This window comes from Diadema antillarum, unplaced genomic scaffold, assembly GCF_040938485.1.
Source record: "Diadema antillarum isolate AM-2024a unplaced genomic scaffold, OU_Dant_1.0 seq00000047_RagTag, whole genome shotgun sequence".
Classification (NCBI taxonomy): Eukaryota; Metazoa; Echinodermata; class Echinoidea; order Diadematoida; family Diadematidae; genus Diadema; species Diadema antillarum.
Window position 1 is genome coordinate 295,713 of NW_027271156.1, and position 17,482 is coordinate 313,194.

The 17,482-nt window shown below is 39.3% G+C and overlaps 1 protein-coding gene across 1 annotated transcript in view; it reads right to left on the reverse strand.

Annotated features, from left to right (window-relative positions):
• Window positions 1-17,482, reverse strand: part of LOC139725485 (MAM and LDL-receptor class A domain-containing protein 1-like) — a 73,999-nt gene that overhangs the window by 45,624 nt on the left and 10,893 nt on the right. The window contains exons 3-6 of the mRNA XM_071636558.1: window positions 12,603-12,841; window positions 10,626-10,749; window positions 9,687-9,824; window positions 2,430-2,671 (exon numbers count right to left, since the gene is read on the reverse strand). Coding sequence (XP_071492659.1) covers window positions 2,430-2,671; window positions 9,687-9,824; window positions 10,626-10,749; window positions 12,603-12,841 — 743 coding nt within the window. The remainder of the gene's footprint in view (window positions 1-2,429; window positions 2,672-9,686; window positions 9,825-10,625; window positions 10,750-12,602; window positions 12,842-17,482) is intronic.

A 17,482-nucleotide genomic window follows, 5' to 3' on the forward strand; every position in this document is an offset into this window, starting at 1 on the left:
AGACGAGAAAAGGGCCTTTATCGTTCATTTTGGTCTTTCAATAATTGATCAATATTATCTGTTACAGGGGCACGGGGGGGGGGGGGTACTCTTTTTGCATCCTGATGCACACTTCTATGATAATACTCCGAAAATTGTCAGTCCCCAAATGCGTCGAGTCTGTGGGTAGGAACCGAGCGGTGGAAACATAAATCAAAGAGGATGAGGGAACTTTTGAATTCAAGTGACAGATATATCAAACATGCTTTTTGATGAAATATTCTGATATTTCTCAATTTTCCAAGTTTTCTAAGTGTATGGTTGGAGACCTACAATTGTAACAGGGGAGGGTGTGGGAGTGGGTAGCCCCTCCAATGCAATATTTTGCATTTTCAGAATTGAAATTCAACAATCCGTTGCAGAATAAATGTAATACTTGGACAGCTTTCTATTAAAAAAGGAAGAAATTTTTTTCTCATTTCGAGAATCATAGAGTGACGTTTGCCCTCTTGTCCTCCAGGATTGATCATCCTGCATACGAGAAAGCTGATGAATTTTTTGAATTCAAATGAAAATAGCTCATAAAGACATTTGGAATTCAGGAAGCTGTCAATCCCCAAGACTTTTAGTGCACTAATTATTATGAAGGGAAACAAAGCAGGCAAAGGGTTAATTGAAAGGAGATGATAATGCCCTCCCACTCGACGGAACTTGTGCATTTTTTTTTTTTTTTTTTAGTGAAGTGACAGGTCTGGTGCACACTTGCGATAAAACAGTTGTAAATCTATCAATCTAAAGGTGTTTTAAGTCCATGGAAAATAGACCAAACGGGAGAGGGTGTGGGAACGGGTGCACGTCACGAGACCGACACCCACGAGTCATACAGCCCACGAGTCATTCAGCTCACAAGTCATACAGCCCATGAGTTCGACACTAAGCAAACAAGGCCCACGAGACCGACACATTACGCGCCGTGTTGTATCTGTCGAACACGTGGGCTTTTTTACCTAGTGTCGAACTCATGGGCTGTGTGACTCGTGAGCTGTATGACTCATGGGCTGTGTGACTCGTGAGCTGTATGACTCATGGACCTGTTTTCAATGTCGAACTCGTGGGCTGTATGACTTGTGGGTGTCGGTCTAGTGGGATGACCCCGTGGGAACCCCTCCCACACGAGAGAGACTTTATTTTTTAGAATTGAAATTCAGGAACCTGGTGCACAATTTGGCCGAAATATTTGGACAGATTTTTATCAAAAAAGCAAGAAAATCTTCTCATCTCGGGAAATATGACTATGTGTGTGTGTGGGTGGGGGTGGGGGGCAAATGATATGCTTAGGCCTACCCTTACAACATTTGAACGGGGGAACTTTTTTTTTCTGTCAAAAAGCAAGAAAGTCTTCTCATCTCGGGAATGATTGATTTATTGGGGGGGGGGCAAAATTATGCCAAAATGTGCTTGCCCTCCAAACTTTTATAAGGCTAAGGCTTGCACTTGGGCTCGAATTTTCAATTTGGATTGGTCAGAAATAAAGTGTTGTACATAGACCCTACATCCTTGCAGCACTCGTACACATACATGCAAACGTACGGTCGATAAACTAGTAAAGACTGCAAAATAGATATGTGTAAAATCGCTGCTGCCAGAGCCCGGGGTGCGATTTTTTTCCCCGGCGAATTTCTTGTCCCTGGTGCAAAATAAAAATTGTATAATAAAAAAAGGATGATAAAAAAGAAAATTATTTACCGTCTGGCGTTGAGGTCGCTCGCAGACTTTTTTTTTTTTTTTTTTTTTTGGGGGGGGGGGTCTGAAGGGGGTGCCTTCGCATCCAACGCACCCCCCCCCCCCCCCCGTGACGCCCATGTAATATGCTAATTTTTCATACATTTTCAAGCTAAAGAGAATCATTCATACTATTTTTATTATCTTTTTATAACCATTGTACAAGGAAGGTATTAGACTTGATTTGCACTCATCATTCATGCTATTCTCTGGTACCTTTCATCCAGTGCTTATATACATGTATATATATATATATATATATATATATATATATATAGTGAAAAAAGTTCAAACATAGTTATGTGACAATTTAGGTAACTTTTTGGTCCACTTTCAGGGATCATGAATCCTGAAATTTCGTATAAGTAAGAGCATTATATATATATATATATATATATATATATATATACATACTAATCATATCTATCACATGTATACATATATATATATATATATATTTTATATATATATATTTATAATATGCATACATAATATATATATATATATATATATATATATATATATATATATATATACATATGAATAATTATGTTCTTACCTAAATGAAATTTCAGGAATCATGATCCCTGAAAGTGGACCTAAAAGTTAGCTAAACGCACTGGACCAAGAATTAAAATGTTATTAAATGAAACAACTTCACAACTTACCTTTGCTCGCTGCCACATGTCACCCCGTTGTCCATACATTGAGTACAATTGGTAAGTAGAATCTCCCATTGCGTCTGCTATCATTACATTCAATGTACTGATCGTGTTACCGTACATATGATACCAGAATGTCAGACAGTAGGGGTCATAAGTGTTGTTAGCTAAGTAGGCGGGGCTCCTTAAACGTGCAACATCTCCATCGGAACGCGGAGAAGAAGTTTCAATGTACATGTAACTTCCATCTGCAAGCGAAAGGGAGATTTGATATGATATGATATGATATGATATGATATGACATGATATGATATCCAATATATATACATATATATAATTATAAATTCATGAACGGTTCATTTGAAGAAAGAAATGCGTGTAGGCTCATGGTTATTTGGTGTTGAACTTGTTGAACAGTATTCAACAAAGTGAGCTAAAGAACACAATAATGTCATATTTACGAACAATAAATCTAAAAATGTCCATCGCACATCAAAGTGACTGCAAAGTCAGGTTGATGGCGATCTGTGTGAAAAATGTGGTTACATCTCCACCATTAAAAACGTGTTTTTATTTTTAAATAGATATTTGCATACATGTACAGCAGCTAGAACTAAAATGAATTGGAAGAGTATTAACCAAATCATACTGAGGATACAGATGTGAAGTGGATCTTTTTTTTGTAGGGAGTTGAAGGCGCAATTAATGCCGTTTCCGATGAGACAGAGGCCGCGTGCTCATACTATACTTTATTTTCCTTGGTACTATAATGGCTTTTCGATATCTCATGTGAAAAAGTATGGAGGCACACTTCAAATCATCAAATAGGTGGGTGAAGAGGTACATTATTTAGGGGTTTAAACTTATATGGCATTGGAAGTCACCAAATACTGTACAAGCGGTGTGTCTCGGTGTTATTTTCAGCACTTAGAAAGTCATATGCACACATTGTAATGGGAACTTTGTAAATCATTTTGAATGAATCTTTAGCTGAGTAAACTGGTACTAGGCATTCTCCATCTTCCGGAACATTCTAATGTAGACAGCGTCAACAGAAACGCCTCCATATGATTGGTACACACACACACGCACACACACACACACACATATATATATATATATATATATATATATATATATATATATGCATCACAAAACGACTATGTCGAAATGATTATATATATATAGCCTACCGACAAAAATCAGCTTTTGGTTCGGCGATTCGTTACATGGATTATAATTGAATTTGTTCGAATCTCTTCTGTGACGAGAAATGTGTGGAAAATGAACTGGGAAATGTGACAGTTTGGTGAAAATCCTGGTATAACGTGAACTTTGCTAACCTGAGTGGACCCTATATCATCGATCCCAGTCCCATGTATGCTTAGCGCGTGTCAGCCACCAGTGACCGGACGAGGATTGGCCTTCATAGTAAGCATAATTGTATCCGAGATTTCTGCTGCCATTATGTGACAGTTATCAAGTTAGTAACATCTGTGAGTGTGGCAAATCGTTATACGTTTATGAAGCACTTATGTGAAGTTAATGACTTTATAATTATATGAATCTTACGAAACATAACCGTGATTGCCGTATATTGGAATCAATGGACCCCCCCCCCCCCCACCGTTCATGGACCTCAATTATCTTCCGCTTATATCTGTATATATGTTGCTAACTCAAATTTGACTTTTAGAGATCTGAAACAAACTGGATGTCAAGTTATCAACAATTACTCATTATATTTGACATTAAAGTAAATTATCATCAGTTCCAATATGGCGACGTCGGCGGCTGGGGTTGATGACGCCACTGAAAAGCTCATTAATGACTTGTTTTCGCGCCTTCAAGAAGAAATCAAAGAGCTGCATAAGTCGATTCACGCCACTATTCAGGAAGCCGTTCAGAGGGAGTTCGAGAAATTACAAAATCGCTTGGATGAACAGGAGAAGCGACTGATGGACGTCGAGGTACAAAACAAATCTCAATCCAAAGAGATAGCTCGCCTTTCTGCCATTGTAGAGGATCAACGCTCAACAATTAACAATCTACGTCTATCAACCGCGGACCTGGAACAGTATTCACGTAGAAACTGTTTGCAGTTCTTCGGTGTCAAAGAAGAAGACAAAGAAAGCACGGATGACCTCATTTGTAGCATCGCAAACGATCAACTCGGGCTGAACATCTCCAAACAGGACATTGACCGCTCTCATCGCGTGGGTAATCCCAACAGAGGATCTCCGGGGAAGAATAGTGCGCGCGCCATGAAGCGGCCACGCCCCATTGTGGTGAAGTTTACCTCGTATAGAACTCGCCATGCCGTAATCTCTCATCGTCGCCTTCTGAAAGGCTCCAACATTGTAATTCAGGAACAGTTGACAAAAGCAAATCTCCATCTTCTCAATAGTGCTAAGAAAAAAAGCAAGGTCCAATCCGCGTGGTATACCAGTGATGGTCGTATAATCGCGAAAGTCACGGCAACAAATGGAAGAACAATGAACAAAGTAATCCGGAACGAGAGTGACTTAAATGGACTACGAACTTACACAGCTGGCCAATTTGCTGACATTTGTGCCTCACAATCACAATACAAATTAAGTTGTTTTACATTGTGTGTATATATATATATATATATATATATATATATATATAATTTCTAAAGATATTAAATATGTACATTTTGTATTAACCCGTTCCATACTAAATTCTGAAATCCCCATAGACTTAATACACAGGCCACCAGGATCCCGTATGGAACTAATTTAGCTACACGTAATTTGTTAATGCTACACGTAAATTAGTTAATGCCTCCCAAATATCCCTGTACTTTCTGTAAAAAAAAAAAAAAAAAAAAAAAAAAAAAAAAACGGTGAGAAATAACCAAAATGCTATGCTGTGTATTGTTTGTAATGAATGGGGTCATCTGAAATGCTCAAGTGAATCAGAATCGTTCTTTCGATCAAATGATGACTGGACATGTGACGCCTGTCTTTTGAAGGGTTTACCACTAGTTGATTGTTCAAACACATCCATTTCTAATGAATCATTTGATGACGTAAACCACCCTGTTTTAAATCGGTCACTTAATTCTGATCACGTGTTTGATGACCCTGTTCAAATTGAGTTAAATAGACTGCAATCATATAAGGGACTGAAAATTGCCCACTTAAATTGTTTGTCGTTATTAAAGTATATTGATGAATTAAGATCTATAATTACTCAAAGTGATATACACAAAATGACTCTCAGTGAAACTCTCTTATGCTCAAGCATTGATGATAATGAGGTGTCTATTCCTGGTTATACATGTTTACGACGCCACCGAAATAGGAACGGAGGAGGAGTTGCTATGTTTATTAAAAGTGATATCATATTTGTACGGAAGGATGAACTTTGTCAAAATATGGATTTGGAAATAGTTGTTACTGAAATTAAACTTCAAAAACAAAAGTCTTTTTTGTAATATGTTGGTACAGACCACCAAATTCGAAACTTGAGATTTTTAATGCCTTTGAACATGTAATGCTAAATATCGATGATATGCAACTTCCTTATTATATACTACGGGACATGAATTGTGATGTGAGTAATAAGTGTATGGCTTGGCATACTAAAAGGCTTGTCGATATTTGGAGTGTTTGCACACAGTATATTAATGATTATACTCGAACCACAAGCAACTCGTCCACAACAGTTGATTTGATATTTGGTAATAGTAAATCAGAGACAAGCAAAAGCGGAGTGGTCGAAGTATCGATGAGTGATCATTACATGATATATTGTGTCTTAGGAAAGCTAAGTTGCAGTGATAATGTAAGTCATAAAGACAAAAAAGATAGAAGTTTAAAGAGATTCGATGAGGAGGTCTTTTGGAGGGATATGAAAGACATTGATTTTGATTCACTCTATCAAATTGAAGATCCAGAAGCAGCTTGTTCAGCTTTCCTTTCATTAATAATGCCAATTGTTGATAAACACGGCCCACTCAGGAATACACGAATTAAACAAAAAGAATCTCCCTTGATGACAATCGATATATTACAATCAATTCGCAAAAGAGATCGTTTGAAATATAAAGCCAAAAAATTCAAAAGCATAGATGATTGGAAAAAATATAAAAAAGCTCGAAATATAGTTACAAGCCATATTCGTCAAGCAAAACGTAATTTCATTTCCACTAATATTGAATCTGCCGTAGGAGATGTTAAAAGGGTATGGAAAACTCTTCGCTACTTAGCGCCTAAAAAGAAAGCTGACAGCGGTGCTTCTTCTATCAAGGTGAATGATAATTACATTTATGGTCAAGAGGTGTCAAATACCTTTAGTTAATATTTCGTAACAATTGGTAAAGCTTTGCATGATAATTTTGATGGTAATGTAAAGAGGTGTCACACTGAACCCCCCCCCCCCCCCCCCAGTTCTTATAAAGCTCAATTTGTTTTTAATGATGTTACACTGGATGAGATTGACAATATAGTTAAGACGTTGCCGGTGAATAAAGCAACTGGACCGGATAATCTCCCAGCCAAGATCCTTAGACATGTAGCTCCTATTATTTCCCCTCCAGTAACACACATCATTAATCAATCTTTACGTACGGGTATGATTCCCAGTCAATGGAAATGTGCACGTGTAACCCCAATTTTTATAGGAGGTGATAAGACATGCATGGAGAATTATCGTCCGATTTCTGTCATTCCTATCCTAGCTGAGATAATGGAGAAGATTGTTTATAAGCAATTATTTCATTATGTAACGGAGAATAATAATTTATCTGATTGTTAATCGGGTTTTAGGCCAATGTACTCGACTCAGAGTGCCCTTCTAAATGTTTGTGATAAATGGTTGGTTGCAATTGATAACGGTAATATAGTTGGGGTGGTAATGATTGGTCTATAAAATGCGTCGATACGGTAGATCATAAAACATTATTAGAAAAAATAGAAATGTATGGTTTCAGTGAGATAACTTTGGAGTGGTTTGTTGGTAGGAAACAATTCACTTCTGTAAATGGCTACATTTCTGATGAAGAAGATATAGTATGCGGAGTACCCCAGGGTTCTTTATTGGACCCCCTACTTTTTTCTATTTTTACTAATGATATGCCGAATTATGCACACTGTTGTGATTTAGCTTTATACGCTGTTTATTAACCTCATCCAAAGATCCAAGGGACATTACAAGAAAATTGAATGAAGATTTGTTGAGCCTGTCAAATTAGTTAAAAGATAATAAGCTTATGGTTAATCCAAAGAAATGCGAAGTGATGTTTATTGGTTCACGCCAAAGGTTACAAAGAGTTAATAACCTCTTTAATGATTGCCATGTTTATATAGATGACAGTGAAATTAGAAAGGTTGAAGCTTGCAAGTATTTAAGGGTCGTTCTTGACCAAAATCTTTTATGGCATAATCAGGTCGATCATGTTAAGAAAAAAGTTATTAAATGTATGTATCTTCTTAAGAGATTGCGGCCGTATATTAGTAATGACACTGCCTTATTATTCTATAAATCAGTTTTGCAATGTCACTTTGATTATTGTAGTCCGGTTTGGGCAAATGCCTCCAAATCTTACCTTTCGCAATTACAAATACTACAAAATAGATCACTTCGTATTGTTATGAATGTTGATTATATACATCCTTCTGATGATTTATATGACACATTGAAATTAGATCGGCTACATGTAAGATGGGCTAAACAGCTAGCATGTACAATGTACCTTTCATTACATGAATTATACCCTCCCTATTTAAATCAAATGTTTTGATTTCGACAGACTGCTTATAGCATGAGGTCCGGCCCATCCAAATTGAAACTCATTCAACCAAAGACCAACTATGGTAAACGGTCCCTATCTTATCGAGGGGCCAAACTTTGGAATGGGCTTAATTATCCCTCTTCAACAATTGTATCAATTGAAGCATTCAAATGTTACGTAAATCACAGCCCCGACATACCTATTTTTGCAGGATAATGAGTCAACGCAATTAGCAGATTATTTGTGATTGTAAGAGAGCGATTTTTCTCACCCCTCCCCCACCCCCATCCCCCGATTTTTTTTTTATGTTGATTATATTGTTTCTAATTTCTCAGTATGTAGGCTTTTTTTTTCTTAGTTAAATTGTATAGCTCATGCCATTTTTTATGTATATTATTGATTAATTTGTTGTTTGTACTGATGGCATGTTTTCTATTTTGGTTGGACCCCTGTGAAAACCAGCTGTTAGCTGACCAGGGCAATCCATCCCATGAGTGGAGAATGAATGAATAAATAAATAGATAAATAAATAAATAAACAAAAAGTCGCACGCATTGATTCTGTGTGAGGACACAAAATAGGTGAAATGGGTCAACCGAGCCGATCTTGACTTTTTCATATTTTCTGAAAAAGTAAGTCTTCTTCTACATTACGCTAATATTTGGGATCATAAAATGGGCAGGAAAGTATGTTTTCTAGCAGTTTCTCTCGTACATTTTTTGGCAGAATAGTGAAATTAAGTGTGCCATTAGAGTCCTTTTTTTCATTTCTTAAAAACCTAGTACACACTCTCCACTTTCAACTCCTTTAACTTCATTGTTGTTACTCCAGTAGTGTACATCCTGTTTGTTTGTCCCATTCATCCCACAGCCAGCACGGCTTGGTAAAGATTAAGCGCTTGAATAGGCACTGTACTTCAGAGCCTCTTTTCTCAATTCACACTTTTCCTGAGTGTGTGCTTTCTTTCCAATATTTAGATAGGTTAGGAGAGTCCATTTGATTTGAGTTATACATCATGTTAAAGCTTAAAGTCTGCTTGTTTAGAATAATTATGCTCTTAAGTAAGATTTTATTTCTGGCGACTTTTTGTTTTGTTTTGTGGTGCAGGGTCACATATATATAATGATACATCTATACTTATATATATATATATATATATATATATATACATATATACGTATATACATATACTAGATTTTTCCTTTCATGTTTACGTTAATGTATAATTCTGATATGTATTAACATAAACATGAAAGAAAAGTCTGAACTTATTTCATAGTTCTAAAAACGAAAACGTATAATAATACACGTAAGACAGTGGAAATGGAGTACGACAACTTTCGAAGTTATTCTGTTTGTATACGAAAAAACTTTTTTTTCACTATACATAGTCTCACAGATTTTTGGACCATAAGAGACAACTAAGTGCATTAAGCAGAGCAATCATCATGGAATGTGATACCAATGCTCAACCTACGGAAGGGCAAACCAAGATAGCTTACAGCCAGTGGTATGGTCCCCGCTTGGTCCGGTATCATACGATGAGGTACTTCCGTTATTACGTGACCAATCGAAGTCATCATCCGTCTCTTGCTCCCATCCGCAGACACCATAGTCAAAGTTGCAGTCGATGTCTTGAGCTGTTGGGTCAGAATGATAGCGAGATATAAGGAACGATAAGTACCGTCTTCAAAAACTATGATAAGAAACTGATTGTAACGGTAAGACCAAAAAAGGGAGTCTTTGAGGCTTTATTACTATGAAGACCGTGGTCTCTTACTGTTGAGGTCTATGGTTCGATTCCACTGTGGCATTGGGCAAGGCATTCTACCCTCATTGCGTAGTCCTTCAGAGGTACCTTCTATCACGTGATAGCCTGCTCCTAACGGTATAAGTCCCATTTGACTGGACGCGTTAGATAAATCAAGCAAAATATAATCTTATTAGTGAAAATTGAGCAAAGAAAATGGGATTCCATCAGGAATCTTAATACAAGTACAAGAAAATAAACAACATACTACTGAGGACTAGTAATACGCAATAAGACACTTTGTATGAGCACCACATATGGCGGGTGGTCTATTGCATTCAATGTGTCTTTTGTGACTCCTGACAGGATTATTACTCACTTTGCAGGTTTGACTGAAAAGACACTTGGAGAGCAGTTGTTTTTGTCTTTGTTTGATCAGAAAGGAATAACAAACGCACATATTGATTGGATGTGTCTCTGAGAGGACCACTTGAAGACGTTTGAAAATTGCTGACATATAAATGAGAAATGTGCAAGTGGTCGTCCAGAAGAATTTCAATCAATCTGCGCAATTTTTATTTATTTTTCACATCATTTGTTGCATTATTCCAGCCGTCATTTCAGTCTCGGAGACGTACATGGAGTTTTTGACTGTTTGTTTGTTTTACTCTTTATGGGTGCACGAACATACCTGGTCCGCTGCAGCCTCCCTCGGAAATCACAATGTCATCTATGGCGATATCACCTGTGTAGCTATTCCCACATACACCTTCCATGTAAATGTACGTTGGCAGGGTTCGACCGGAAATGAAGACCTGAATAATGAAAAGATACGTGATGTTGCACGTTCTATCTCATTTAAAGGCATTAATGATTCATACTATACATGCACTGTGACTGCATGCCAAGCTGTAAACCATTTTACCCATTTTATAGGATTCTCATCATGACAGTTTTATGAAATTCATTTGTGCTAGGTTGTGCATCAGTTTCTATTTCCAAATGATACAAGTATAATAATAACATAATTAGCATAGCAATCGAATTTCAACATTGGCATAATCCAGCAGATGGTTTCATGGGGCACACTTCACAAGACCAACACCTACGAGTTATACAGCCCACGGGTCATACATCCCACGAGTCATGCAGTCCACCAGTCATATGGTCCACTTGTTATACAGCCTACGAGATAGACACTATAAAGTGGACAAGGCCCACAAGCTCGACAGCAAGTAAAATAGGCCCACGAGTTGTACGGTTCACCAGCCGTCATTAAAAGGCAAATTATTTCTACGACACCGACATTAGCCAAATAAGGTCCATGAGCGTTACACAAGGCACAAAAAGGCCCATGAGCTCAACATTGATAGCTCATGTCTCAATATGAATATTTTTAAGTTTTCTAGATTAAACTTAACAGCATTTTACAAACTTTTCATATGCTGATTAGGTGATAATGCTATTAAATTAGGTGTTTAAACTGAAAAAAAAAGAATGCTCAAGATGTCATGATGGGTACCAAGTCGCTGTAGATTTACTATAGAGTTATTTCCCCCAACAGGAAGAAACTGAAAACTTGTTGACAATATACCTACCAGTAAAATATTATAGTGCATATGCTATGAAAGAGTGGCTGTTACCAGATGTTGACGACTTTGTGGCATAATCCACTATCTACTTGCAATCTCTCTCTCTCTTAAATATAGCATAATATGCTATATGCTATATGCTATATGATATAATTTATATTCATATATATATATATATATATGTGACCCGCTACAACAAAAAGGTCCTAAAGTCGCGCACGGTCGAAGCCGTGAAAATCGAGTTTGAAGTCAGAGCATTAAAATTGGTCAAAACTTACGATTTTCTGATTCTGATATATTATTGGAGTGTAACATGTCTTCTATCATCTGTCGAAATTTTGAAGCAAAATGATCAAAGGAAAGACCAAAAAATAGCGTTTTTCTGAGCCATGTTTTTGGGCGTTTCAACGAAGCAGAAACTGGTTCGAAAATTTGGATTGAGCGCCACAGATAGGTTCCGCCCCTAACAACGACCAGAGTGACCTCATTGGTCAGTTTGCTGCTTGCTGCTAACAGAAGCGTGAAGCTCGCACACTGCCCAGTCGACTGGTGCGTGCGGGCGGGGTGCGCTATGCTCAGCCACTTCTCACATCCTGGTCACTGATTGGTTGGTGAGGAGACCGCCGACGCTGATGTGCTTGAATGAACTCTTTGGGGGTTGCTAGGCCTTACCTTCTATTGTCCAGAGGTGAAAACTGACTGGCGTATCCCCCGATCGCGATTGCGTCGAAAGGAAGACTTTTAGGGCGCTTTTCTCGAAACAGTGATTTTCCAGACGTCTCGACATGCTCTCTTTTAAACATCGATATCTCCGCAGCCGATTATTTTTATAAAATGTGTTATATATCAATTTAAAGCAGAAAGATTAGGGGATTATATCATGCAATTTTCAAATAATCGACCTCGCCCGACTTTAGAATCATTTTGTTGTAGCGGGTCACATATATATATATATGACTTATGTCACAAAACATTGTTGCAATAGCGTTGACATACAAACTTGATACAGCTTTTTTCAAACATACATCTATGAACGTAAGTGTACAGTCTTGCTAAGCATGCTTGTCATAACTTACCTGTGCTTCAAGCCAAGAATCACTGCTAGTATTCGAACGTGAGAATATTAACTCCTTTCCAGTATCTGTCGGTGGTACTGACTTGTAGACGTTCAGTGAATTGACTGTGTCTCCGTACATATGATACCAAAATGTCAAGCACGTACAGCACGTGTCAGCCATGTCCGGGGGGCTCTTTAGAATTGCTACTTCTCCGGCAAAACGTGGAGAAGATGTCTCGATGTACATGTAATATCCGTCTGAAAAATAGATTCAAATAAAACTAGACTTAGTATTGTAACCGGATTTCTCCAATTAATGTGTGGGACTTAGTCTTTTTTGGGTATGTTCGCGGACACCTCACTCAGAACAGTACATCGCATCGCGTCATCACGCCGAGTAAGCATCAATAATTCACTGAGATGACAATCGAAATGCGTGTGAAGAAGAAACTTATTACCGTTCTCGCCAATCCGGCTACCCGTCAGGACCGGTTGCCTGACACGATGCATCGTTGTCACTGAACTCGCCGCACGAAAGGCCGATGATACACACAGCGTGACAAGACTTTAGCGCACAATACACTACAAAAACCACGGGAAGACTCCGCGTCCGCCCCGACGAGCGTCAGCTCACCACTCCTCGCTCCTACTACCCGAGCGAGAGTATAACCAAGTGCGACCCGTGACCGCCACCTAACCAGACGTACCAGAGACACCAACTTCAGTGCTCTGAAGTCATTTCATTACACAGAGACACCAACTCCAGTGCTCTAACCTCATTTCCTTACACAGCCCCTCCCTAAGACTAGTCAGTCCCTTGACTACATGTATATAGGGCAACCCGGGGGTTACATAAACAATGAAATGACAACCGGATACACAACTTCCGTATCCCACACAAATAGAAACAAAAACAAAAAACGTGATATCTACATTAATTGTACACACACTTTACCAATTAGCGTAATAACCTTTGATTATTCTTCCAAGCACACTAAAACAATTCAACGAATATACATTATGTGACACACATCAATACGCGAAATAATTTCTCGCAACTTTGCATGAACATGACGTATTAACATACGTCTAATCAAGACGAACAGGAAGATGAAAACTGAATAATTACTGGATAAGAGAAAAGCATTTATCACTATACGCGTGTTTGTCTCCCGCCTTGCTTTAAATAAACATCTAAAGAACCTAGAAGTTACCTTGCAGAAGTAGCATGTACGGTGGTTTACCTTGTATTTACACATTTGTACACGATGAAACAAAAATAAACAAAGCTCTCTTAATACTAGCAGTCCACATTATCTTAAACACATATAAAACACTGTAGCGTCATCATGAGTCGTTGCGCCTTCCGCTAGAGGTTCCCGTTCTGCGCTCCAACCACAGCGTCTCCGGAGAATTCCTTGCGCCGTCCAACTTGGTTTAACTCTTAATGTGCCAGACCCAAAACCCCTAACGTGCCAGACGTTTTTAGCCAACGCCAAAAAGGTCGCAAACTTGAGTGGCAATGTAATTTAAAATTGCCATATCTTTGAAACTATTGACTGTTTTGAATTCAGGTCTACACAACATATATCAAGAAATAATTGGTCTTTCGTGCCATGCAGTCAGTTTGGTGTAATATCTATCTCAACCTAAAATATTGCAGAAATAATTCATATCATCAAAAAATTGTTAGAAATTTTTGTGTAGTATGGAAAGAAAGAGTCATTCGTGGTTTTTCTTCAATAGAACGCTCCCTTGACTCTGTGAGAAAGTTTTAGAGCTACATCTCCTCTTTCGAATGATAACAACATTGTCTTCTAGAGTTGTATGATTACCAAGATATTGGCAGTTCAATTTGTCTTTTCAATTTCTTTTTTGCCTTGGTAATTCATTCCCCAATCTGAGTCCTTTTGTCCCAGATCTTGTATTTGAAACTAAAGTAAATCCCGGGTCCTGGAATAGTGTCTTTTGTCCACTTGAGAAGGAAGCACCGACTAATCCTTCTTTTGTCTATGCGGACTGCGGGCGGGTGCACTCTATTGAAATCGGCAGGCCTTTGTTTACAGGTCTACTTTCAGTCCACTATACATGTGCATAGACAAGAACAAAAGCGTGTTCTTCCTTTGTATATCCTAGCATGGGGACGATTAGTGAAGTTCACCAAGACAAAAGGATGAAAGACTTGACCGACGAACGAAAGCTTGACCCACTTTGAGGGACAAAATGAAAGCCGCTCCCGCAGGAGAGCACCCAAGCAGAACAATGCGAGTGGAAATGCATAGACAACACACGCAGATTAAGTAGCATACACACGCGTGGTTTATCAATGAGAATTTAGATCTATACACAGCTCGCAGAGGATGCTCTCACTGCGGATTTTCCCGACGCGAAAAAAATACATCTAGCTGAAAAAACACGTATTTACTCAAAATTTTCCTATGTAAGTATACTCATATTTTTCGCGGAAACAATGGCTATGCTATTCAGCTACCAGTACATATCAGTGGCAGTTTCTTGGTGTAACAAATTATGGTACCACAAGAACTTAAATGACCAATGTTTTTCGCGCTCTTCCTAGTCGCCGATCGGCGACCATGGCACGTCAAGACTAAGGTCGCCGTTCGGCGACCATGGCACGTTAAGAGTTAACAGATACATACCGTAGTCGTATAAGTCATCTCACAGACAACATGACAAATATGACGATACTCTCTGGTTCGACTTGTCGACGTAAAACTTATTGTTGCAGGTATGGTGCATTTATTGCAGGGATCCCGCTGTTTCCTACATTATTTACATTAAGTTGTAGCTGTAGACGTAGACCTATTCACTGCAATCATCTGGCGCTCTACACGGCATCCCTGATACGAGTCATCGTATCGCTGAGGAGAGTTTCGCTTCCTTTGTAGATTCCCTAACAAAAAGGTCCTGTGGTACTCCCTGTGGTACTTGTCGGTACCACACAATGTACCACACACTTGTAATGTTACCACAGGAACTGTGTGGTACTGTACCACAGGCTTGTAGGGTACTCCCTGTAGTACTTGTCAGTACCACACAATGTACCACATAAATAAATGTTACCACAGGAACTGTGTGGTACTGTTTTACAGGCTCATGTGGTACTCCCTGTGGTACTGGATGGTACCACACAATATACCACACAAATATATGTTAACACAGGAACTGTGTGGTACTGTGTCACAGGCTCGTGTGGTACTCTGGGATGTACCACAGGGCAGTACCACAGGACATTACCACAGGAAAGTACCATAGGACAGTACCACAGGACAGTACAACAAGACAGTATACACACAAATTGTCCTGTGGTATTTTGGGACGTATACCACACAACAGTACCACATGAATTGTCCTGTGGTATTTTGGGACATACCACAGGAGAGTACAACAGAAAAGTACCACAGGATAGTACCACAGGACAGTACCACACGACTTGTTCTGTGGTATTTTAGGACGTACCACAGGACAGTACCACAGGGCAGTTCCACAGGACAGTACCACAGGACAGTACCACAGGATAGTACCACAGGACAGTACCTCACGACTTGTCCTGTGGTATTTTGGGACGTACCACAGGACAGTACCACAGGGCAGTACCACAGGACAGTACCACAGGACAGTACCACAGGAAAGTACCACAGGATAGTACCCCAGGACAGTACCACACGACTTGTCCTGTGGTATTTTGGGACGTACCACAGGACAGTACCACAGGACAATACCACAGGGCAGTAACACAGGACAGTACCACAGGAAAGTACCACAGGATAGTACCACAGGACAGTACCACACGACTTGTCCTGTGGTATTTTGGGACGTACCACAGGATAGTACCACAGGGAAATAGTACCACACGACTTGTCCTGTGGTATTTTGGGACGTACCACAGGGCAGTACCACAGGACAGTACCACAGGAAAGTACCACAGGATAGTACCACAGGACAGTACCACACGACTTGTCCTGTGGTATTTTGGGACGTACCACAGGACAGTACCACAGGACAATACCACAGGGCAGTACCACAGGACAGTACCACAGGAAAGTACCACAGGATAGTACCACAAGACAGTACCACACGACTTGTCCTGTGGTATTTTGGGACGTACAACAGGGCAGTACCACAGGAGAGTACCACAGGATAGTACCACAGGACAGTACCACACGACTTGTCCTGTGGTATTTTGGGACGTACAACAGGGCAGTACCACAGGACAGTACCCAGGATAGTACCACAGGACAGTACCACACAACTTGTCCTGTGGTATTTTGGGACATACCACAGGACAGTACCACAGGAATTGTCCTGTGGTATTTTGGGACGTACCACAGGACAGTACCACAGGATAGTACCACAGGACAGTACCACACGACTTGTCCTGTGGTATTTTGGGACGTACCACAGGACAGTACCACAGGGCAGTACCACAGGGCAGTACCACAGGACAGTACCACAGGAAAGTACCACAGGATAGTACCACAAGACAGTACCACATGACTTGTCCTGTGGTATTTTGGGACGTACCACAGGACAGTACCACACGAATTGTCCTGTGGAATTTTGGGATGTACCACAGGACAGTACGACAGGAATTCCTGTGGTAATTTTCGATGTATACCACAGGAGAGTACCACAGGAACTGTCCAAAATCCCACAGGAAAATCATAATATGGTGCTATTCCACACAGAAGTACCACACAGCAAATTAAATTTGTAAGTACCACAGAAAATGCTACAGGATATTCTTTTTTTTTTCTTAACATTTGTGACACTGCACCTCAAAACAAACAAAAAGTCGCCAGACATGAATTTTTAGTTAAGACCATATTCTAAAAGAACAGACTTTAAGCTTTAAAGTGATGTATAACTCAAATCAAA